Raw genomic sequence first — 24,254 nt, 5'->3', positions numbered from 1 at the left:
CTATTTGAAATTGTTGTACAAGTACAGCTTACAATATGTCATTAGTGTACAGTTCTATAGAAAGAATGAAAACAAGCCTTATTTTCTTCTTCAGGGGTCTAGTATATCTGGCAGCCCGCTCATGGGCCATTGGTATTTTTTCAACTTGTTTAGTGGTTGGTGCAGCAAGCAGAGTATATGATTTTGATCTGTAGCAGGAGCACAGTGGAAGAGGGAAGCAAATAAATGCCACTGAGTATATACATACTGAGAAAGTGGTAAGGTAGCCATCTACGGTAATACAAGGCTAGGTACAAAGATGCCAGGGGACATCTTTACAATTACTGTGGAAAACACTACACTTTGTGAGGCAGAATGAAACATTCGTCCTGAGGTTGCACTCGTCTCCGTGCACCAGCTGGATGCACCGCAATTTGTGAGAGACTCATTGTTGTCTAACCTTGAAAAAGCAGCTTTAACATGCAGCTAGTACCTCTGTAAGAGTCAATCCGTACTGACGGTTCATCCTTGGGGAGACTCTACTGACATGCTGCAGGAGTGTCCTGAATCCGCTTAAAGGCAGTACAGATACCAAAATCAGCCTTCAGCATAGCCTGAATGTAGACTATGCTATTTTCTAAATAAATTTTAAATACTTCTAGAACTCAGACATTCATTAGGCTAAAGTGTTTGGAAGTAGGGGATTATGCTCACACTTTGTCTTGAAATAATTCATATCGTCTCTTCTTCTTAAAGTTAATGTTACAAGGCTTGGGTTGTGCTGTAGGGATACAGGGACTATGCTGCTATTAATGCTTGCTGTTTGCTGACTAGCGCTTCCAGCGAAGAATTGTTCAGCAGCAGCCCACCTCAGACCTGAACTTCTGTCCTTGTAGCTACGTGACAGGCCATAAAGTCCATCTTAATGCTGATTGCCTTTAGGAGTGTCAGGAGAATAGAAGATACCAGCTTCTCTTCTTGTTTTCTGTTCTTGGTTTCTTGCTGGTTTTTCAACATGTAATCTCGGATATCTCTGCAAGAGAAGATTGTCCATCTTGTTTGCAAGAATAACACCTCTACCCACGGTTTCCTCTGTGCCCTTTCACCCGCGCTGCGGCAGCTTGTGTGGAGTGTGCTGATGGGGTGCGTGTTGTATGTAGCCTCCCTCACAAAGCTTATCTTCAGCCAGATTTTGATTGCTCTAACGCTCTTCTTCACATTTGTGTATTGCAGCAGCATATGGGCCAGTCTACTGAAGCCTGTCAGTTGTACGTGCAGATAAACTGATTTAGACAGTTGCAGTAGTGTTTGAGGAAAATCCAAGCAGGTATGAAGCTTGTTTGGAATACTAGCAAAAATAGCGTGTTCCTTAGGCATAGCAGGTTTAGTAGTATTGATTTTGTGAGGATATTAAGAATTTTAACATTAAAATACCTTCTAAAGCATCACTCCAAAAAGAAATAATTCAGGGAATACTAGCTTGAATGTAAATCTACTTTATGGAAGTGGAGAAGAGTTTGATTATCTTTCTTTCTTTTCTCCAAACCATAGCTTTTGTCAGGAGCGATAAGCCAAAACTCTTCAGGGGACTGCAAATCAAGGTGAGTAGTAGTCTAACTTTTTTATTTGGGATGTTAAGAAGAATTAAGCTTGTTGGAGGCAGTCCTTCTGTGGACTGTTCTGTATTTGCTGATCAAGTAATCCTTTAGCAGAGGACATATATTTGCATTGCCAGTATAAATCTTTACAAGTTCCTGCCGCTAATGTTAATTGGGTTATTGCTCAGTAACTGTTTGGTACCAATTCTTTGTTGTTGTTGTTGGGGGTTTGGGGTTTTTTGTTGTTGTTTGTTTTTAATCCAAGAAAAAAATATACTGGATCCCATAAGTAATAGCAGATGGCAAAAGAATGTGAGGAATGCTTGCGTTCTGTCCTTAGTCTGTAGATATCTTGGATTTACTCAAGCTTATTATGCCCTAGTTTCCTCTTATCCTGTTCTGTTCTCCCCTCATTTGCTGATGGAGCTGTCATTTCCAAACATCAGTGATTCTTAGATTTTTCTACTCCCTCTCAGAATTTCCTTGCTGTGTTCTATGATTCTGTTTTCCTTTATAGTCTTCAAACATCCAGCTTTATAGAAATGCATATACTGAATGGTATTTCTAATGACTTGCATATATGCAAAGCTGCATAAGCTGCACTGCCTTAAGCTGAAACAATTCTTTGGTTTGACTTCACCTTCCTCTTAAAATGCTGTGTGAACTTCCAGCGTACTTCACAGATATACATCTTGATTCTCACATCTTGTGCTCCCATCTCTATTCACCAAATGGCACCATCTGGAATCACTTCATAGCTATGCATGGCTGCAATAAGTGATTTGTCTTCTCAGCAGCAGATTCCATCTAAAACAGATTTCCTCTGTCTGTCTCATGCATTCATGTCTCTCTCTGTGTCCTCTGATTTATTCCAAAAGCTTTCTCTCCTCCTGCATGTCTGACTGTTTCATTTTTATTTTAAACTTTATAGCTGTATTGAACATCAAAGCAGTCTAGACTACAATTGGTACAGAGCACTACCAGAAAAAAATTAGTGCAAATAGATCTGGTTTTTATTTTATAAGACTTTTGGAAAACTGATTAGAGATGCTACTAGCTTCATTAAATAAAACAAACTAGGTTAGCTCAGTAGGGTAAAGTAAAACACTCCTGGGGAAATCCTTCCATAAACTTAAATGGTTAGAGCCTTCTAATACTGTTAAAAGCTTTTATTTGCATTACGTGTTTGGTACCTTAGTGAGTCTTTAGAAGCATTAAAGTATTATGTTACCAGCAAAGCCTAGTAGGCACAGATTCAACACAGCAGGAAAGAATATGATTATGTTAGAAATTGATAGTAGAACTTCGAGCTGTTAAAGTGACTGGAAATTTCTAAAATGCTAAAAAGGCTATTGATTATATGAGAAAAATCATTCAGCTGCTTGATTCAGAAATCCAACTTCAGTAACTTTAAAACAGTTGAAGGAGGATACCATCTTTCAAAGCTAGGCTTCTGGCACTGCTCCCCTGCATGTGCATTAGCTTCTGTAGTGGGCCAAGAACAAGCAGTAGATGTTTCTCACACACCTCCCCCTCTCTTTATTTGACTTGTTCCTCCACTTCCCTCTCTTTGACATTAAATGCAAGTCAGAAGCCTGAACTGAAGCTGTTTCCTACCTGTTTTACTTAAGTAACTCTGTTCTGGATCTCAAGATGAGCATTTACTGCTCTTAATGTGTTTTAATTTCCTGTGAAATGAGGTCTCTCTGTCCCTTACGCTTCCTTCATTTCTTTGCCCCCTCGTTCCTTAGGACTAGGCAAGAAAGCATCTAATCGAGAACTGCAAACACCGGCCAGCCGCTGCTGGTGGAGCGTGCAACCTACAGCATATCTCTGCCTTTAAAGCTTCAGTATGGTGTCTCCCCTCTTACCGGCTCTTCCTTTGCATACACAACATGCACACAAACTAGCTTGGAACAACTACTTCTCCTTTGAGTCTGGACAGTAGGTGAAAAAATATTGGAGGAGAGGAGGTAGCAGCATAGGAGAGAACACACTGAAAGACTGATCTCACAAGCTTAATTTGATTTTTATAGATCTGTTTTCTTCAAGAAAAGTAGAACACATTGTTGTTAAACACTCTAGTAATGAAATTCATAAAATCAGAACACAATACGTGGCACTGGAATACTTATAGCATCGAGCATTGTCGGGAACAACCAAGCTTGTCTGTTTGTTTTTTATGAATTCTGAGCTTTAAAAAGCCAAAGCTTAGGTTGATTTCTTAGCACAAATTGTATTGCCAAAGTTTGCCCAGAATACTCTCATTTAATTTAGTGCTCTGTTCTTAAGTATTCATACTTCATGGTGTCGCTCTTTGGACTTTTTACTGTTCTTGCTTTGACATCTTTTTAACTGATCTAAATCAAATGGAAGGCGGGGGAGAAGTGTTAATATGAAGAATGCATTTCCCAGCCCAAGGTAACTGACGCTTTGGCTTTTTTTCCCTGCAGTATGTGCGTGGTTCTGACCCTGTACTAAAGCTGCTGGACGACAGTGGGAACATTGCAGAAGAACTGAGCATCCTCAAGTGGAATACAGATAGTGTGGAAGAATTTCTAAGTGAAAAATTAGAACGTCTATAAATCATCACTTTCGGTCCTCTTTCCTTTTCATGTTTTGTCATGGTAATCTTCTCAGATGTGGTGTGCTACAACTGAAAAAACATTCCAGCTTCTATATTAATTTTAAAATATCTGTTGTGCTGTACTAAACATCTTGTAATTAGAAGGGGAAGCTTCAGCACACGTATCTGACAAGTTGACAAACAGAATAGCTTGTCTTAATACATTTCAGCTCTTAATGCATTTATCACTAACAAAATGCTTTGTTTCAAAGTTAATTATGCAAATATCAGTTTGTTATAATTGGACCTGTTTTTACAAATGCTCTTAAAACTGAAGAGCTTCAAATAATAGAAGTGATTACCATGCTTTTTGTCTGCTGCTGTTTGTAAGAAAGTCAGAACCAAATGCAATGTACTATCTCCCAAAGAAACTTGACTGCTAATGCCCTCTTTTTTTGTATTTGAACTGTCCTTTTTATAGAAGCATTGTTTACAGTGAGTATCTAGTTCACAGGTTTTAAAGCTGATGGAGGAACTCATGCTCTGGTACTGTGAAACATTTAGTAAGTACACTTTAGTGAAGACTACATAGAAAACCTCTGAGGTGTATGGAAGTCCGATGTCAGGTGTACTTTACGTTAAGTGTTTTGCTTCAGAAAACATGAGAGAGAAGTCTTGAAAAACCTTTCCTTCTAGCTTTCACATGTTTATTGGAAATCTGTTTATCAAATGAATTTATAAACTGTTCTTTTAAAATGTATATTTTTCTTTCTCAGTTGGAATTTATGTGAACAGGGAATATAGACAGTGCGTATGGTAATGAGTCAAATCCATTATGACTTGTCAGGTTTTTTCCACTTAGAGTGAATAAATACGGTAAGCAACAGTAATGTGTTTTTTTTCTGAATTCTAATTAGCAAATAAGTCTTCCCTTTAACTACTTCATGCACACCAGGTTTTGGTTGGATGGGTGTTATGCTACGGCCTGCATTGGTACTCAGTTTTTCTCTTCATACATAATTTTATATCTCAGGAAAATTCTGTAAGTTGTAGAGAAATTATTCCCAACTTGAGAAAAAATCATCAGCTTCACAGCAGAACAATAACTTAGCGTGGTCTCAGTCCCAAGCTTATCAGAAGTAATACACTAAGGTGATTCCTTGGGCATAGCCTTCTGAGTTTTTATTCCTGAAATATTCTGATAAACTCTTAGAAGGTGCATACAGCTAGGTCCCAGGATGTGATCCTCATTGTTCTCTCTCACTCTTATGCTGTGCCTTTTGCTCCTATCCTTGTAAAACATGCTGCTCACCTCCCAGATGACTCAGTGTGGGACAGCTACAACAGCGGTCGCCACTGTCTTAGAGAAATATGAACGCTGCACAAATCTTTGCAGCTTGTGTCAACTTATCAAACATGGGTTTGTTCTTGGGACATGTGATGTATTAGTCAGCAGAGGAGCTACAACCAAAACATGTGGCATGATAACCCAGTATTTTGGTAGTAAAAATACGCTGCCATCCACTGGTCTTTCAATATACTGACTGTATCCCATACTTCTTGTTCCTGTGTTTGCCAACAAGGGATTCCAGTTTCTGTCTTGATGATTTATCGGGCTGTTTTAGCAGAATATTTTAACCTTGTCTTTCTCCCCAGCTTAGGTCCTCTTTACCAGTCAGTGGAGAGATTGTTTGCTTCATTTGATATTTACCAAATATTTCTCTCTGCTTCTCTCGCAGTATTTCCTTCTGCTTCTTCCTTAACATGATGGCCAGTGGGTTTCTGACCTTCAACCTTGCTTTTCTTTCCAAGTCTTCCTACTGCCAGCCCACTACTTCCCTATGCAAACTTCCTCTTCCAACGCCAGGTCCTTCGCTCCTGCTCTTGCTTGTCTTCACTGAAGCAAGGAACTCACTCTTATACCAGGAGGTAACCAGCCCATAGTGGAGGAGGGTGACAGGCCAAAGCATTCTTCTCCAGCATAACTGGGTTTTATGACTGCAGTCCCAATACTGTTTCTGCAGCCACTGACCTTTCCCGGTACTAGTTCTCACTTATTTCATCAAGGAGACTGGAAATTATCTTGTCTCCCAGTTTTCCAACTAGGTTCCCAATTTGCTGATTCCTATTCCAAACACTAATCTTGCCTTGTAAGACAGATATTTATTCTCTTAACTTAAAAGCATGCACAAGGTACATCCCTGTATTTGTTTATAGATATAGGAACACGTCAAAAGTCTTCCATGATTCTGTTAGTGGACTGCTGTGCCCTGAACCTACTCGATCTGTTAGCCTCTAGCAACAGCTTAATTATGTATGCTTCCTGACCTCTCGACTGTTCTCCGTGCTGTTCTTGAAGTGTCAAATTCATACTGTCCTTGCTTTATTCTTTGTCATGCTATCCTTTCGATGATACTCTGGTTCTTGGCTCTACAACCACGTGCTAGGAGCATTTAACATTCTGGCAAAAATGAGCTGGGCTTTGTGCTAAAAGAGGCAGTTGGAGTGGGGAATAATTTCTTTTGGAAATTATTAAGTTTCTATTTATCAGTGTGGGGTTTTTTTTCCTCCAGTCTGCAGCTGTGAAAATTCATAGAGCTCAAAAGGTTATTTTGGCTTGTGGCAATTAACTACATAAAATACAAGGTTTAAAGCTCCCGTTTAAAAAGGAAGTGATTCATTTTTACTTATAGCCATGATAAGCACCCAGTACTTCATGAAAGGCATTCACTCAGATTTATGTAAGAATTATTTAGTCTTATATAATGCTCTTGTTGTGCCAAACCTTGAGAGAGTTAATGAAAGGAAGCATAAAAGCAGCAAGCATGCATGACTGAGTTGAAACACGAAGTGTCCATCTACCCCTCTTGTCTTTTTAGAAGGAAAAAAAAAGGCAACTCGTCTTGCAGGAGACAGTATAAATGCTTTAACAAAAAAAAAAAAAAAAGGGAAAAAATGTGTTGTACATTCCATTTTCTACATATGGTATGTAGATGAATTTGGAAGCATAGTGTACAAGATACTTGGAAGTTTCCTGGGTACCTGCTTAGTCATAGATTCCTGCAATGTGAACCGGAACAAAATGATTGTAGCAGGCAAAAATCTGTTTCAGAGCTAAAGGAAACCTTCCAGCAGACATTAAAATCATGAAAAGAAAGGAAGCATTCAACTCAGTCTTTGTTTTATTGTTTCATCACATAGATAGAACAAGAACAGATTGCCAACTTAATGAAAAGTGCACACAAAAGAAAGTATGGGTGTTCAGAAACCTGGGCTCCTGTTGAGAATGTAACTGGTTTTGAACCTGAGCTTTCAGAAGCAAAGGAAAGCTTCTGGTGTTCCTCTTCAGCCAGGGAGATTAGATCTCCCTTCCCCCCCCTGCCCCCACCAAAAAAAAAAAAAAAAAAAAGAAATAAAAAGCCAAAAAATGCTTTATTGCCATTCTACTTCATTAGCATGGAAGCTGGATTTTTAGAGCTGCATTAGAACGTCCCTACATCCTACTCATAAAGGCAAACAGGCTCAAATCTAACTTGAGATAGTTTCAAGAGTGCGGTGCAAGGAACATCATCATTTGCTGGTACTTGCAGTGTGTAAGGAAGGTTAGACAAAGCACAAAATTGTCTTTGCTAGGGATGCTTTGACCACTTAAAATGGACTTTGAAATTCGTCAAGTGTGCCTGACAAGGGTCCATCAAATGCTAAAACACAGAATATTTATATCAAAAGCAGCTAAAGAAAATACCACCTTCTGACTTTGTGTGGTTTTCCTTGAGTTGTTAACACCTAACCCAATTCCTTTCAAACAAATTTGCTGGCACGTCTAAAAGAGGAAGAGCCCAAGGGACAAGATAGCCAAGGAGACAAAGAACAGACAGCCCGCTGATACGTGATGTTATTGAACACTGGTGGTTCAGAACACCAGCTTCCCTCCCAAATGCACTCTCATAAAAAGTCTAAGCAGAGGGTAGCTGGAGAATATTTTCAGTAATTCTTTTTTTTTTCCTTATCACTTGTCATAAAGGATGGACAGGAGGAAACGCATTATGAAATTACTCACCTAGTGAGCTCAGACAGGAGACAAACTACAGAAGCAGTCAGAGTATTCCTGCATTTATTGATTTAAATAGGAACCATGGCACCAGGTGAACACAGACTGTCTCAAAGAGCACGTGATTATCTGTTATGTTTTGAAATGGATTCCTGGGGCTGAACGAGGCCTATCAGTCAGCTTTGTTGCTGTCCGAGAAGCAAGGTATTAAACTATGTGTTTCAGTTGCACCTTTGTATGCTGAAAGCCTTACATACAGCAGCACTTACGCCCACTGATGGACAAGTTAAACAAAGCTTCTAAACACTGAGAAATGGAACGCGTCTCTCAACACTTCCCACTACTAAGGCAACCAAGATCAAAATAGTTGACCATGATTTACCATTGCATCGAGCAAGCACTTCTTTTGAATCATAGTTCATTTTGTCTGCTCTCAGGCTATGTTGTCAAGCATATTTGATTCAAAGCACTTGCAGCAATGCAGTGGCTGCAGATGACCTAGACGGCCTAATGCGTAAGCTTCAAGTAGACAGTGGTGACATATATACCCTCATATGGGTATTCCTACAGTAATTGTCTTCCTTGAAAATACACACCACACGTATATTCTACAGGGGCCCAGTACAAGGCTGTATTAATGACATATTAATTGTGTACCATTTGGAAGTTTCTAGAAATACTAGTATTTTATCCTGACAGCCTTCAGAGGCCATATATGATGCCTAGTATAGTTTAAACATTTTGTAGAAAGGGAATTGAGCCTAGTGCATAGGAGTTTAGTTAGACTTGTGGAAACCTGCCAGAATGAGCACTTTGGTGGTCATGAGAAGTTTGGGTAGGTCTGTACCACATCAAAGGTAGGTCAGAGCACATGTTGTTGTGCCTTGGGAAGTTGTAGGCTGACTAGCTTCAAAAAAATAAGACACAGTGGTATGAGTGTCATTACAAACTATAAATATTGTGAGGGGATCTTTGAGTATATACCAGAGTTGCCAAGCACACATAATCCAAGTTTAAACGGCATCTTTGCTACAGCGTGCTGCAGTTGTGCCTCCAGTGCTGCTGCATTGCCTCCCTGAGGGTTACCTGTTCACTGCTTTCAGACTGAGATTAAGATCAGGTCACTTGCCTAGATATAAAGTTATGTCCTTATCCATTTCTGGAATACAACAATACTCTTTGCTCTGAACATCTCCGAGAAGTGACAGCAAATAAAAAAAAACATATTAGAAATGGAGTGGAGGGGAGAAAAAATTCATATTTTCATAGGAACACTTAACAGTGTTTTATATTTAGTAGGAACAAGGGTATGAACTGAAGGCAGAGGACAGTAGCAACCGAGCAGTAATTTGAGTAAGAATTAAGTTGTTTAGTAAAAATCAATGGATACTACAAAGCTATGAAACAATGTAGTATTTTCTCATAAATAACTCAGGGCTTCAATTTCAATAAACCAGCAAAGATTTGTACACAAAATAGAGCACCTTAATTTCTACGTTTAAAAGCCATGCTTAAATTACTGCTATATTCATTACATAGGCTTTCAACAAGTTGGTCTTCTAAAGAAAAGTAGTTGTATGTTCATGTGCCGTACAAAATATATCACAAGAAAATAAGGGCTAACAATCAAACTAGCAGAACTGACCTCCAGAGACTGGGGTACTTCTGCTTTGTCTTAGTTGTAAGTGCCTGATTTACTGAGCAGCAGCAGGAAAGCAATCACTCTAGTGAGTCAACATCGTAACAGCACAGTATGAGAGTTTTCCAGTTCGGAAGAATACTGAGAAAATTTTACTGTGGTGAAATCCCACTATAAGTCATGCCGGATGGAATGGGAAGGAGTAAATCAGTCTTACTGTAAAACCACAAATTCATCTGCAAATATATTTCCTAGCCTCTGTATAACGGAAATCCTCACTGGCGGCTATGTTGGTATTTGATATATAGGAATAACTGGATAATGGATTTTCAGTGTAGAAGTCTTAACATTTCCAAAATGATTCACTAGAGCAGTTCCATACCTTGACCTTCTCAGCCAGCATCCGGCACCGCAGTACAGTACATATCCTGGAGCTGGGAATACATCCCCTTGTGGCTGAGTGCATCAAGCACAAAATAAATGGTTTCTGAAGTCACCGTTATTCAGGAATCCCACTAAACAAGAAGGAAGCAGGAAGACATTGGGACTGCACAGCTTTGTGGCACAGAGCAGTGTAACAGTCTCTCCCAGGTAACTTCAACTGGTCTCTGAGAAACAGAAAATCAGGGCTATGGATGGGTAAAACCTTATCAGAAGAGAGTCCCAGTGGTACCTAAAAGTGGAAGACCTGTAAAGGGACCTCTGGCTTTTGTTTTCTGGGATATAAACTTGAAGGTCAGCTCCAAATTTTTCCTTAGAAGTACTTCTAGGTTCATCCCTCAGTAATTTTAATACCATTATTTCTAAGTTTTCTATCCTGAAAAGACACTGGGAGATGTTGTCTTGACGATGATCTTTTGAGGTTGGATTTAATTTGCTTAGCTAGGAGCCTTTCTGACTCCCCCCGCCCAAGTTTAAAGTGAGACTGGTAGGAAAGCACATCATTTAGTGTTTCCTTCTGCATGCTTGGGGCCAAGCTATGGTTAGGAGGGCAATTCATGTTTTGGTATAGTTTAATTCTTTTAAATCCGTATTATCTTCATGTAGTTAATTTCAGTGGAACAATGGCTCAAAGCACAGACTAAAGCATTCCTCACCTTAAATATGGGCAGAGAAAAATGTCCACTTTTCTCTGCTGTAGGATGTATGTAATTTTAAGGCAGGATGTCTATCAAACCTACCTCTAGGCTACAGTTCCTAGCTAGGCTACAGTTCCTGACTAGGCTGTAAATTCCAAGGGCAAACATAGATTTTTGGTGCAGGAGGATAAGCAAGAGAACACGATAGTTAGCAATAAGTTGTCACCCTACCTTTTCCCCCTGCAATCAATGACTTGGTTTCTCCAGTGTTACCCTAGATCATAGCCTACCTGTTTCTGGAAAGCACTGATCTGTGATAAGGAGAGGACTTGAGAACAGACAGACACATCTCTAACTAGCGGGTTTAGGTGGCTCATGGCGAAACACCTCAGAGCCTCTGCACTTACTCAGTGCAGCCAGGCTCCAACCTGCAGAGTTTCCAGTCAGACTGTATGACTCCTAACGCTGCCAGCTTGTTTTTTCCCCTCCTGGGTCTGACAGAGCAGAGCTAACCAGCTGTGACAAGGTGACAAACTGCAGCTTCCCTCCACTCCCAGCAGTGAGGAAACACCGGCATTCACGCTCCAGCATTAGTCAGCCATGCATGCCCCAAACTAAGCAGCCATGTCTCCAGAGGGGAGTCTCACTAATGCTTTTATTAGATTATCTGCATCGGTCACAGTGTATCTAGTTTTATGACTTTTCACTTCTGAACTCCGCTGCCCTCCACGCCACGCGCGTCCCTGGGAGCCCGGCCAGCCTTTCCGCAGGCAGGGTGCTTGGCCATGGCGTGCAGCGAGTCCCCGGGGGAACGGCCAAGTGCCGCCTTCGTCGTGCCGAAAGGTCGCTGAAGGGACTGTGACAAAGAAGCTCCATAATCTGATTTTCCCCGTTGTGTGGAGTAGGCAGACGTGTGTCACCGGCTGTGGGACAGCCTCCCCATGACCCCCCGACTCGGCCTGGGCCTGTGCCGTCCGCAGCAGCTCCCTCTGGAGCCAGCCCGTCCCTCAGGCCCATCAGAACAGCAAATCCGGAGAAACTAAATCAAAGCAGAGCTCTTACTTAATCCTGGCTGCAAAGATTCGGGATTTCCCGAAGAAAAGCATGGTAGCTGTCACTGGCCCTCAAACAGATTTACCAGGCCAAGAAATAAGCCTTACTGATGATTTCTGCATCACTGGAACAAAAGGCACATCCTGCCATCAGGCAAAGCACATATTGCCATGAAACAAATATTAGCGGACATTTGACGCCCACACGAAGAGGTGTGTGTACGTATAAAGGCAGAGAGCGACTTTTATCTGCGCTTTTGCGGCCCCGCTGTGGGCTGCCTGGCGCCATTTTGGCTGCCCGGCGCCATCTTGGCTGCCCCCGGCTCCTGCCGGTGCGCTGACCACCGCCAAGGTCTCCGCAGCAACTGAGGGCAGCGATTAATGCCAGGTTGACATGTTTTCCTAAGGTGATCTCGGAGCCACAATCACGTAAGGAAGCGGGTATAAGAGCAGGCTTTTCTTATCTTTTTGTATTTAAAAGAAATAAAGTCTTTGGGACATTCAGTTTGCTTGTCCTAGGCTTCAGAGCTGTGCACTGCTTCAGCTCTAACCAGCTGCAGCGTCCCTGGCTCACCCTTTTCCTAGTTTACTGACAGATTCTTCACCGCGAAACTATTCCATTTATCGTCATTTAGCATTGTAACAGCTGGGGATTGCCATAAATTATTTCTGTGAAAGCAAAACTCGCCCCTTAGCCTAACGTGAGCATTGCTGCTGTTCACCATCCCTGCGTGTAGCAGCCACAAAATTTAATAATACCAGGAGCATTTGTTCCCCCATTTCTCACCTTTTCTGGGACTGGGCCCCGGCCAGGTCCTGCTCGGGATGGGAGCGTGGTGACAAGGAGCAACCCTGCTCTCGGCAAAACGCTGGCTGCCACCTGCTGCTCGGTACGCACAGGCCGTGCCCCGGCTCTGCTACCGCTCTCCCCCTCACAGGGTTCCTGAGCCTGAACTTCTCCGGTTTAAGTCAAAACACACATAATCATATCCCTCTTCCTTTCTAGCAGATAATTATTCCTTTAAAATATACTCACAAGGAACATTGCCTTCCTTTCAGTACTTAAAGGGCACCTTATAGGAAGGAAGGGGGCAGTTTTTTTAGCAAGGCCTGTTGTGACAGGACAAGGAGTAATGGTTTTAAACTAAAGAAGAAGAGATTTAGACTGGATATAAGGAAGAAATTTTTCACACTGAGGGTGGTGAGGCACTGGCACAGGTTGCCCAGAGAGGCGGTGGAGGCCCCATCCCTGGAAACATCCCAGGCCAGGCTGGACGGGGCTCTGAGCACCCTGGGCTGGTTAGAGCTGTCCCTGCTCGCTGCAGGGGTTGGGCTGGATGGTCTCTAAAGGACCCTTCCAACCCAAAGCATTCTATGATTCTATGATTCTTACACAGTGTATCTGTATTCAGTGAGAAATTTTACCCCGGTTTAATTTTGCATCTTTGGTTGCAAAATCGGAAGGACAGCATCACTTCATCATCAGTTCCCCCAAGCTGAGAGCATTAACAGTGTCAACCAGGGATGGAGGAAAGGACCATTTGGACCATGAAGATCACATGCGCACGACAGATGTGTCTGCACCAGAGCTGCATGATTACAGACATCTTTCATGGGTTACTTGTCGTAACGACAGTATTGGTATATAAACTCTGTATTGAAACAGGCTACTGAAACAGCCACTGCGAAACTCTCTGGATTAATTTCTGTGGCAGGGTCAACGGTTTTCATCTCATCTAAAGTTCACCACCCAGGTAAAAATTGCTATCATTAGCAGCTAAATTCTATATGTAGAAAGGCGCATATGTGAACGGCCCTGCAGTGAAGTGACAAGTTGCCTGTTAGCAGCCTCCTCTTGTTCAGGCATGGAGCAACACCCACAAGCCTCACCCCTAAGGAGGAAGAGCCTTAAACAAGAGGCAGAGCCTGTCAGCACACCTCTAACAGGTCTTCTGTTGACATAGGAGCACAGTATGAAGATGCTGGCATTTTAAATGGTTTTTAAAGTGTGTTAGTTATGGTTAGTTATGGAGAAGGGAGGCTGTTTGCCTGTGTTGAATGCCAGTGCTGGTGAAACAAGCAAAAGTTGTGATCTTGCTTAAAGCAGTATCATCTCAAGAATGATTTAAAAACTCAGGTAAAAACCTTCATCCAAGCTCAGAGAGCTGTGAAACTTTCTGAAGAGAGTTTTGACTGCTCTGGTGCCACTCACCACCTCTGTGTACATTAGCATGGCACAGAGGGAGAGGATTACAGAGCAAGAGAGCTGGTGCTGAGACTCCAACACCTACACAATAGCACATTCCAGGTGTGCTCCTAGGAAACATCTCCTGCTTTCATTTCACTTTAAAGGAATCCAGACCACATACTCTAAGACCATGATGATGTGAAACAAAGCACACTAAGCAAGGACAACTGGGAAATTTGCGTCAGAAGCACACTCCCCTTGTGAACCAGAACACTACTGCAGGCAATCTGTCCCTTCCCAACTCCACAGTCCAAGTCTCCCTTCCCCTGAGCACAGCCATTTGACAAAGAACGGCACCCGATCCCTGCAGATACACATTTAAGGATGGACACCCCTGTCACCATTGTTCATGATCCTACTGTGTGGTTTTAAAAATTAGATTTAGCATATTTGTTACACTGATTTTTGCTGCAGAATTGGTAGGATGACAAATAGCTACAGTAATCACCATCAAGACAGAATCGGCATTTGGCAGCAGTGCCACAGAGTGGGCTAAAATAACACACTGTTCTCCACTTTTTTTTCCCAAATGGTTACTGCTGCAAAGCAGCTAGCATTTGATTCCATCCAGCAAAGACCTTACAAATACACACAATCTGAATGCACAAACCATCCTACTCATATAGGCAGGTTTAAAAGGTTTGCCGGGCTCAAACTCATACATATGCTATACCTTGCAAGTGCAAAGAACAGACACATCAGCATTTTTTTTAAACTAGAGCAAATAAAGGTTAGATTCAAAATATGCAGGATTTTGCATAAGCTGACAGCAGTTCAGCGGAGCACAGAAACTAAAGCCGCAGGCTCTGGTCCTCTATGGTCAGGGGAGCAGTAGCCTACAGGGCTTGTTGGGACAGAAAGGGTCTGGAAATGTCCAGTCTAGGAAGAGCTACCATCTATACCAGCCTCACATACATAGCGATTGAAGTCTCCAGAAGAATTAAATGAAACTACCTGCACACCCGCTCAATATTCATCTGGCACCAAAACTTAAATACCTCTGCAGTCAAATTCTACAATGCTTTAAAGACATTAAGCTACCAGTCTAGCCCATCACACCCTACCCATGAACTCACATTCAACCAGACTCCCCTCATTTCTAATCTTAACCAGGTTCCTTATTTATTCCATCAGCCATTCCATGCCAGATTTAGCTGAACATTATTTATCCTTAAGCATGTCTTAAATTAAAAAAAAAAAAAAAAAAAAGGGTGTGATCTACAGACTTTTTTAATAGGATTAACACAATTACCAAAAAGCTTTATGTTCCTCCCTTGTTGCCACAGGTTTCTGTGAGCCTCTCAGCATATGAGCAAACACATGCTACCTAATGACCCCGCCTGGGATTGCAACTGGAACCATGGGGTTTCCACTGGACACTGACAGGTGGAGTTTGGATTTTGGTTTTCTAATCATTCATTTCTCACCATCTGTAGCCCTACAACCTCTTACCTTCTTGCTCACCAATAATGGCAGGGTTTGAGCCTGTCTGGGAAGCTGGAGGGAAGAAGAATCTGCACTTCCAAGAAGCCATCTCCTGCGGCACAAATGGTGCAGAGAAACTTCAGACTCCGGTGGTACAGCAACAGAGCAGGTCTGCTGAAGGCAGAACCCAGCCCGTCTTTTGGTTCCTGTCGTTCACAGCCGCAAGCTCAAGTGCTACCAGCTGTGCAAGCTCAGTCAAGCGCGACTTGGAAAAGCCTTAGGGTAGCCATGGTAACTTGTGTATCTTCACCTGATGGACTAGAGTCACTGTATACTGCTTTTGAGAGAAATACTCCTGTCTCTAGAAGTATCTTAATATTAAAATCTACAGATCTAAAAAGGCTAGAAAGCTTTACATTGACAGGGAAAAAAAAAAAAATCCTATTAAGTCGACACTAGCAGTTATTCTATTAGCACATGGCAAATATGTCTGTTCTGATCCAGGTTAGAACCTGTCTACTTCTGTGTTCCCCAAGTGGCTGCCAGACCTTCTCACAACTGGTGCTGAACAATTTTTTTCTTTTGGAAAAAAAAAAACCACAGGTTGTCCAAGAACCAAAGAAACAGAGCAAAATGAAAGTTTGGGAAAATGATAAAATAATGTCAGGGTCTCCTTTCAGGACAATGAGTGAGCATGAATTCAGTCTGAAGTATTTTTCGCTCCTGCTATTAATACAAAATGTGAGCATAGCCCTTGAGAGGTCATCTCTGAGCCAACCTTTACGGGAGGATATGACTAAGGCACAAGCCATGGGGAAACAGTGGGCTCAATCACCACATCACTAAGACAACATGGATGAATCATCCCCCATTTCTATGCTGCAGTTTCTCCCAGGTAAACAGAGACAACGCCACTCACCTTCGTAAAGGAAGTTTATGATCAGCAATATGGAGGCATTACACTGAAAATAATGAATAGTTTCTCTGCAGAGGGAACAGGATTAGAAACCTAGAAACTCTCCTAGATGCTTAATATTCTCAATGGAGAAACATCAATGCTATCTCCACTGGAAGGCATGTAAAGGTTGATGTGGGAAATGTGAAATTAAGCCTTAATGGCATCGGCCTTTCCCTTTTCCAAAGAAGCATAAAACGTAACTCCCTAAAATCTCCAAAATGGGGATTTCAACATTTCAAAAACTTCTAACATACAAACCCCCCCCCCCTTTGCGAGACTTTGGATGTATATCAACATCACTGTTGAGTATCTAGAATTAAAAGCAATTTAACTCAGAGAAGTAAAATTGGAAGATTATTTCTGGTTTCAAATGTTTCTCCTTTCGAAGAAGCAATTTCCTAGCTCATTATTCCAATTCCAGTACTTTTGCTTCTGCCTATAACTGTGTAAAGACATTTTAAAGCTTTAATTCATTTTGCAATTCTAAATAGCTTCCCTTAATCGCTCATGTCAAACACCTATTTCACATTTTTAAAAGATTTATAAAACAATTCTGTGTTGTCAGGAGGAAGAAATTTCCTAGCATTCAGATTATTAACTGCATGCAAGCTCCCCATGCTAATGTGTTTCCTATCGTTCACTTCTGGCAGGAAACTATTTATAAAAGGCATAACATTCATACAGTAATTTAGGGTTTGCATTCATGCTACATTTTCTTGCCATTCCCTCAGCTAAGGTACAGAACTCACCAAGCTGCCCAATTTGTTTGGAGGGGTTTCTCACTGCCAGATGCCACGCTGACTGCTCCACGTCACTGAACAATGGCAAGGGCAGTAGCATAGAAGACAACTGAGGTTGTGTCTGTCAGCTTGACTGATGTCTTTGCATTTTCACCAAACACAAATTCGCATGGCTAAGTGAAGCTAACAAGCTTGCAATGTACTGCCTTGTACTTCCGTTAATAGCTGTGTGATTAATTGGTTACAGCCCATTATATTAGAACATACCCGGTTAGGAATTCTACTTAAAGAAAAAGGAAGTGGATCAGGATTGGGCTGCAGGCCAAGCTCAGCAAGGATTTTCAGCGATTCATAAATTCTTAAGGTGAACAAAATGGAGAAAAAAAACTAAAAAGGTTTCAAGCAGGTCTGAGATATGAGGATTCAAGTCTAGTCTCACAGGGCTCGGTAGACCTTGACCCTAAATAAATACGTACATTTGGCAGTCTGTGGAAAATAAGACGGCCTAATTCTGCACTAATTAGACGCACTTGTAACCACAGTGCCAGAAAGGCAATGACTAACTTCTCATCACCTCATATAGGGACAAACATAATCTGCAAACTCTCCAAGCAGTTTTTGTTAAACAAGATTCAGGACTGGACTTTATTTATGGCTGATGGGGCTTTGATAACCCCATTCCCTTTCCCAGAAGTATTTCCTTCAGACCAGATGACTACCTGACCCTCTAAAAGATTAGCTTTGAATTGGGATAAGGGAAGCCACAAACATATTATCATCAGCTACTGATTAGACATTTAAACTTTAAATGCTTTTGCTCTAAGTTTAATGTGGACTTGCATGGCTAGGTGGAGACGTTCCACAAATTCTGAAAGATGGATTAAAAGGTACCAGGTTGCACTGCAGAATTTCACAGGGCTTCACTACCTTCCACTGACAATTTCAGTCTCCATTTTTGGGGAACTGAAACCCTGTTTCCCTTTATGCTCAAATATTTTGTGCTGAACACAGATGGGAATATTTTTGCCTGTTCCTTCCAGGTGGAAGCACAAAAATTACTAATGGGACTCTGGCTAGAAATTTGAGTCAGAGAAGTAGTATGATGTCTTTTGAATGGAGAGCATTCGTTTCATAAGCCTTTCGTGTTTGTGGGCTGTCATGAGTGCCTTTCTGTGTACAACATTGAAATGGCAAATTCTTGGGCTTTTAAAATGAAAACAAAGGAAGGAGCAGTCTGTTGCTGTTCCCATACATTCCCAGTACTGCAGCACCTGGCTTCAACCCCAGACCAATCATCTATTCACAATGTCAGTTTTTAAGCCCTCCCCACTTTCAAGGTCAGATGAAGCACAGTTCAGCTATTCCAATCGATTCAGACAGTATTATGTGGACACCAGTACTAAAATTCTTTACAGTGAATAATAGTTTTGAGTCTGAAATCCCAGACAAGGTGTTTGCACAGTACAGACATAGCCAGCATAAGTCCTAACAAGTTTTATATTTGCTCTTATGTTTTCCAAATTGCAATATAGTCTTGGTATGTTCTATCACTCAGGAAGCCCGCGCCAGCTCCTTGTAAAATCTGGAGTACCTGCATCTTCACTGTACAAAATACAGATGAAGGCCAATCCTGCCCAATTTGTTTTCCTGAGTCATCATACATAAAGCCCTGGCTATGATGCCACATGCATGAGTAAAGATCAGGCCTAGCACAGTTAGACTATCAGTTAAGCTACCAGACCAGCTCAGCCCTCACCAAAGCTGACAGGAATCCTTTAACGTACAGCAAAGTAAGTCTTAAATATAGTTTTCCTCTAGGTTTGACCCACAGACCTGTATGGACATAGGAGACTATATCCTACACTAGAGGAACTTTTTGTACTATACACTGCGAGGAAGAATTTCTCTCTCACGTATCTTGCTGATCGGTGCATGTGCCCCCTGTCCTTCACCGCTCTGTAAAAAATCCACAACAGACTGCACTCAGGCTTTCTTCCAACACTGCAGTCTTTAGGAATTAGCAATTCCTGCCTTTTTGAGCTGCTTATTTACTTCTAAATACTTGAGTTTGTTTGGGGGGGGAGTTTTCTGAAAGCCTTGATGGCCAGTTTCATAGCAAGAGTCAGACCTGTGAGTAGGCTAAGAAAGGAAGACAAACAAAGCAAAACATAAATTCAAGGCATCTCTATATTCAGTACCACCAGATACAGAGAAAAACAGGAGAATTATTCAAAGACAGATGAGATAGTGTGGCCAGATTCCTAGAAACCCAGACCTTAGGCACTACTAACCTAAAAAATACACCACTAATTTGGTTCTGTTCAATATATTAGGTCTTAAAATGTTTCTCCCAGTGATTACTGGCATGCTGCAAAAGTTCTATATAAAGGAGACTTCTTGTCATACTAAACCTTAAATTTTAACATGAACATCTGAATATTTAAAGGTATAATGACTTCTGAAGAAAGAGCAGAATCATTATGAAGCAACCCATATCCCCAGCAGATTCTGCTAGGCTGCCTTGCGTAGTACCTTGTATTTAATAGTACCATGTAATTACCGGTACTTGTTGGAGTCAGCATATATTCTCAGATGCCTGTGCTAGAAAGGGAACATCATTATCATGTCTGTGTTGTTGCCAAGTCTAAAAGCCAGATGGACAGACTGCTGACGGCAGAAACTTGTTGCTGGAACCGAGCAATCATGACCATAATCTCCTGGCAAAAACAGCCACATACATTGTACTTCCGATGCTCTTTTTGTGGCATGACTGATTGAGACAATAGTAAAAAGCATTGTCATGGGATATGAAAATGACAACTGGCGTTAAAAGCAGCTCTATGGATGCATCAGTGCAACTATTAAGGATGGACAGAAAACATTTGTCAAACTCACAGAATGAACTTTAATGAAGCTGCTTGGTAGAAAGCATTCTCTTTTAAGAGGAGACCGGAAAGGCCAGACGTAACATATGAAAAGCCACATTCTACACAGATGCACTGAAGTTGCATACAGTACATCAAGTTTTTGTATTGCTAATTATTTTGAAGCAAATTAACTAATTTTCCATATATTATCACACCTAGGCTCCTAGAATACACCTCAGGCCACTCTTGCACAATCTTCCAAAAAGAACTGAGTTGAGATCTGAGAGGCCATTATTCAGTGCTAATAATCAAACACTCAGGAATTAATTGATTTCTATTTGATCTATTGATGCCTTACAATTCATTCCCAGATTAAATGTATTATTGATAGCAGAACCAAAATGGTTTTAATGCTACCTCTTCCCTGGGCCAGATTTAGAAGTGGAACTGTCATGCCTGTTTCTTCTACTGAGAACAACACAGCAAATTGCAATTATGAAGCTGCATCCTGTGGCCAAGCTTAGAGTCCAATTGTACAGCTACCTACATGCAAAAAATTCAAGCTACAACTACCATATGCGAGTATTTAATCTGAATCACTCTTACCATGTCATTATGCCAGTGTTTTGTTCCAGAATACACCTATACTTTTTCAGCGGTTACTTACTGTAAGCCATATGCTAAGCATATACATACATTCCAATTACTTGCATGGCTTTGTCAAAATATCTTTAGGTTTGACATTTGGGCATTTCCCATTTTGCTTCTCTTCCCCAAGTACATCAAAACCATCTTCTGGAAGCTTCTGATGGATGTGGACTTCATGGTCATTGCCTAAGCAGCTTGTAAGTAATTCTCTCAAGTTCTGTTTCAGCAGAGCACCTAGTTATTAAACTTCCTATTTTTAAAATCTTCATATTACTGCTTTAGTCTACTGCTATAGTATCTTCATTGTAACACGACAGACACTCTTCTTATGGTGTTCCTTAAAGGTATGGGATATCCCGACAACAAGAATATACGGGCTTAACTCTATCCTTTCTTGCAACTTCCGTAATGTTCCATAAATTGCACATTATAGCGGTACCTGAGCTAGTGACATGTAAGAATTAATATGGCAGCGTACTAATTCACATCCTATACGCGAGATCCAGAGATGCTAGCTCCAATCCCAGAGGCAGTGGAGCTGTAATAACGCACTGTTGTTTGTGGGCTAACTATGCTTGCATTTCAGAAGACTAATTCCTTTGGGCAGAGCCTGTGCTAAGTTCGGTGTCTTTGCACAGTGATGTACCTCATGGATATAGTTCTTTCCTTCCTCCACTTTCCCACACACATTTGCCTGAATTAAGACACTATATACTGATGGTTTTACCTGTAGCCAAAATTTCCAGATGGTAGAGAATTCTGCTCCAAGATACAGCACTACTCTAGAAAGAAACAGAAGCTATATAACCATTATAAGAATCTCATGGTTTGCAAAAAGTCCAAAACAGGTTTTCTGTTAAGAATCTGTAGGAGTTACTTTTCAAGCTTAGCCTGACTAAGAAAGCATTAAAACCAGCAATTATGGTAGAAACTATTTAAAGCTAGTATTTAGTTTTAAAAGCATTCATTTACTCACACTAATGATGCCGTACATTATCCCACCTGCCACAAAAGCTGATAGTCTTTGATGAAAACTCACTCAGGTTTGTTACAGAGTGTACATGGGATGGCTATTCTGGTTAAAATTGCCCCAAATCTTAGCATTAATTAGAAAAATGAAGTAAAATGCCAGTAAATATAGAAAAAAAGGTATGCATTGAACAGCAATGGAAGTATTTATCCCCCCATGCACACATCCTTAGGTATCAATTCAGAATGCACTTATCTTGCCAAACCAGTTATTAAATATAAGGTAATGCATATTCTACAGCTTTTTCCATGTTTGAAATCTGGTTTCCCAAATGTCTGGAACTTTCATATAGGGTTTTTCTGGTCTGGTTTAGCTTTCTTCCTTTCTTTCAATCAATACAGCTTGTTCTAAGAAAACAGGGAATTAACCAAAGAAATGAGACACCCAAAGCCAACTTCAGTTACTTTCATGTTTGTTGCAAAAATTATTGAGTCAGAAAGCAAAACCAAAGAAGTGCAGTCAATTTTTGTTTGAAAGTTCCCCACCAAATGACATTTAAAGAGGCTGAGTTTTGGGACTACCTACAATAAAGTTCTATTCAATTTAATACTAGTGTTAAACGAGCACTTTTCTACCAGCTTCCCCTCTCAATGGTACAACAGAGAACCTCAGGATAGATGAGCTTAAGAAAACAGTAACAACTTTCTTTACTTAAGAGGAAAATTACTTTTGGTTTGAAATTAAACAGAAACAGGGAGAACTGAGAATATGGATTTGCAGGTTTGTTAGACAGAGGGGTCAATTGCAATTTCTCTCACACATAGCTTAAGCTGCTGACATATAACAAGAAGTAATTTCGACTGCTGCCAAATGTTGCCTTCACATAGCTGTACTACTTATATTTCACCAAATCCCCACCATCTTTTTAAATGCTGCTCTGTAACATTTTATTGCATTTAAATAGGAAGTGAACAGTCCGGTATAGCAAAGAGTCAATTACATTTTTTAATTATTTTACATATGTATTCTTGAATGTTCTGTAAATTAAGTCAAATTAATAACATTGATTTGACTTTAAACACATTTGATATCAGCTGACATTACAGAGGACTGGAGAAGACCACCACTGTGGTTGAAGTGTTCGGTCGTCTTCCTTCTAAACTGTAGCGCTTTATCTTCCTATTAATTTTATTTAATGCATCATGAATTATTCATGGTTATTTCTAATTCATCAGTAATTACTACTATTGTTTCCTCTCATCTTTGCATTTAACAGACTGAATAAATCTAGGATTTTCTTGGTAGTTACCCCAAGAAGGTTGCAACTGATGGACCAATTCAATGTATTCGTTTTAATGTAACCTCTGCACTCTAAAAATGAAAGAGACTATTTCTGGAAGTGCAATTCAAAATAAAGATCATCACTTTTTAATTAAACAACCACATCACCTAAATGAATACAGTTTTATCCATCCCACTGAAGTAATCTGTATCACTGAAAGTTTCATCACCACATGTTTGCAATGATAATGTTAAAAAATTCTTTAAAGAACTGTCATTGCAAACAAACTTGCTGATCAGAAGCAGTTAGCTAAGCACCTGCTACCAGTGATCCCCGAGAGCTAAAGTGGACTTCTGTCAATGGTGCATCTTCTGCAAGGGGAATAATTCCCTTCTCAACACAAGGAATTCCCTTCAACCAGTCCAACCCAATTAAATACACTGGAACTTCAAAGAAAAAAAAAATCCCCTCAACTTATCCTTTTAGTCTTTTTACAGCCTTAAAAATCGGCTATTAAAGGGTGCAATGCTTAGGAAAAAGTTATGTTCTTTGCAAATAATACTACCTTTGTTAAAGCCATTTTTAGATTCAAACCATTTTTTTTCCTTCCCACATATTTAAAGGAGGTCCTCTTGCAAAACAAAAAAGGGTAATGCTAATTGAATCCAATTAGAACATGACAATAAACTGTTGCATAAGTATTGTGAATGCAGATTTTCATTAAAACCCATAATCTGAACAAATGTATGCTCATCTATAGAACTACTTAAATGTAGGGAGACTGCGTATTTGGTTAGCAAAATGCAGTGCTTAATTTAACATAAAGGCTGATTTGCAGTTGAAAGAATCTTAGTAATTACTAATCAAAGTGAATTAGCCTCTTTTCTGGAAAGCAATTAAAGAGAAGAAAATACAAGGCAAGATTAAAAACAAGTCAGAACATATGTCACTAGCTCGTGTCAATCCTAGTCAAACTTAGGTGCAGTTTAAAATCTCAACATACTAGCAATTTGCCTTAAATTTTCAACAGAGAGAAAACAACTGTTTTCATTTTTCAAAGGTGATCAAATGGCCAAGTTACTCAGCAGATAGCCATATATGCCTCAGTGCATTTGTACTCCACAAGTGTTGGAAACAGAACCATATGGATTT

The 24,254-nt window shown here is 40.6% G+C and overlaps 1 protein-coding gene across 2 annotated transcripts in view; it reads left to right on the top strand.

Annotated features, from left to right (window-relative positions):
- Positions 1 to 5,029, top strand: part of SELENOF (selenoprotein F) — a 28,615-nt gene extending 23,586 nt beyond the window's left edge. For both annotated transcript variants that reach the window (XM_075710764.1, XM_075710763.1), the window contains exons 4-5: positions 1,531 to 1,580; positions 4,031 to 5,029. In XM_075710764.1, the coding sequence (XP_075566879.1) occupies positions 1,531 to 1,580; positions 4,031 to 4,162 (182 nt within the window). In that variant the 3' untranslated portion in view covers positions 4,163 to 5,029. The remainder of the gene's footprint in view (positions 1 to 1,530; positions 1,581 to 4,030) is intronic.
- Positions 5,030 to 24,254: the final 19,225 nt, after the last annotated feature.

Source organism: Pelecanus crispus, chromosome 5 (genome assembly GCF_030463565.1).
Source record: "Pelecanus crispus isolate bPelCri1 chromosome 5, bPelCri1.pri, whole genome shotgun sequence".
Lineage (NCBI taxonomy): Eukaryota > Metazoa > Chordata > Aves > Pelecaniformes > Pelecanidae > Pelecanus > Pelecanus crispus.
The sequence above is the reverse complement of the archived record's forward strand: the minus strand, read 5'-3'. Positions and strand labels throughout refer to the sequence as shown.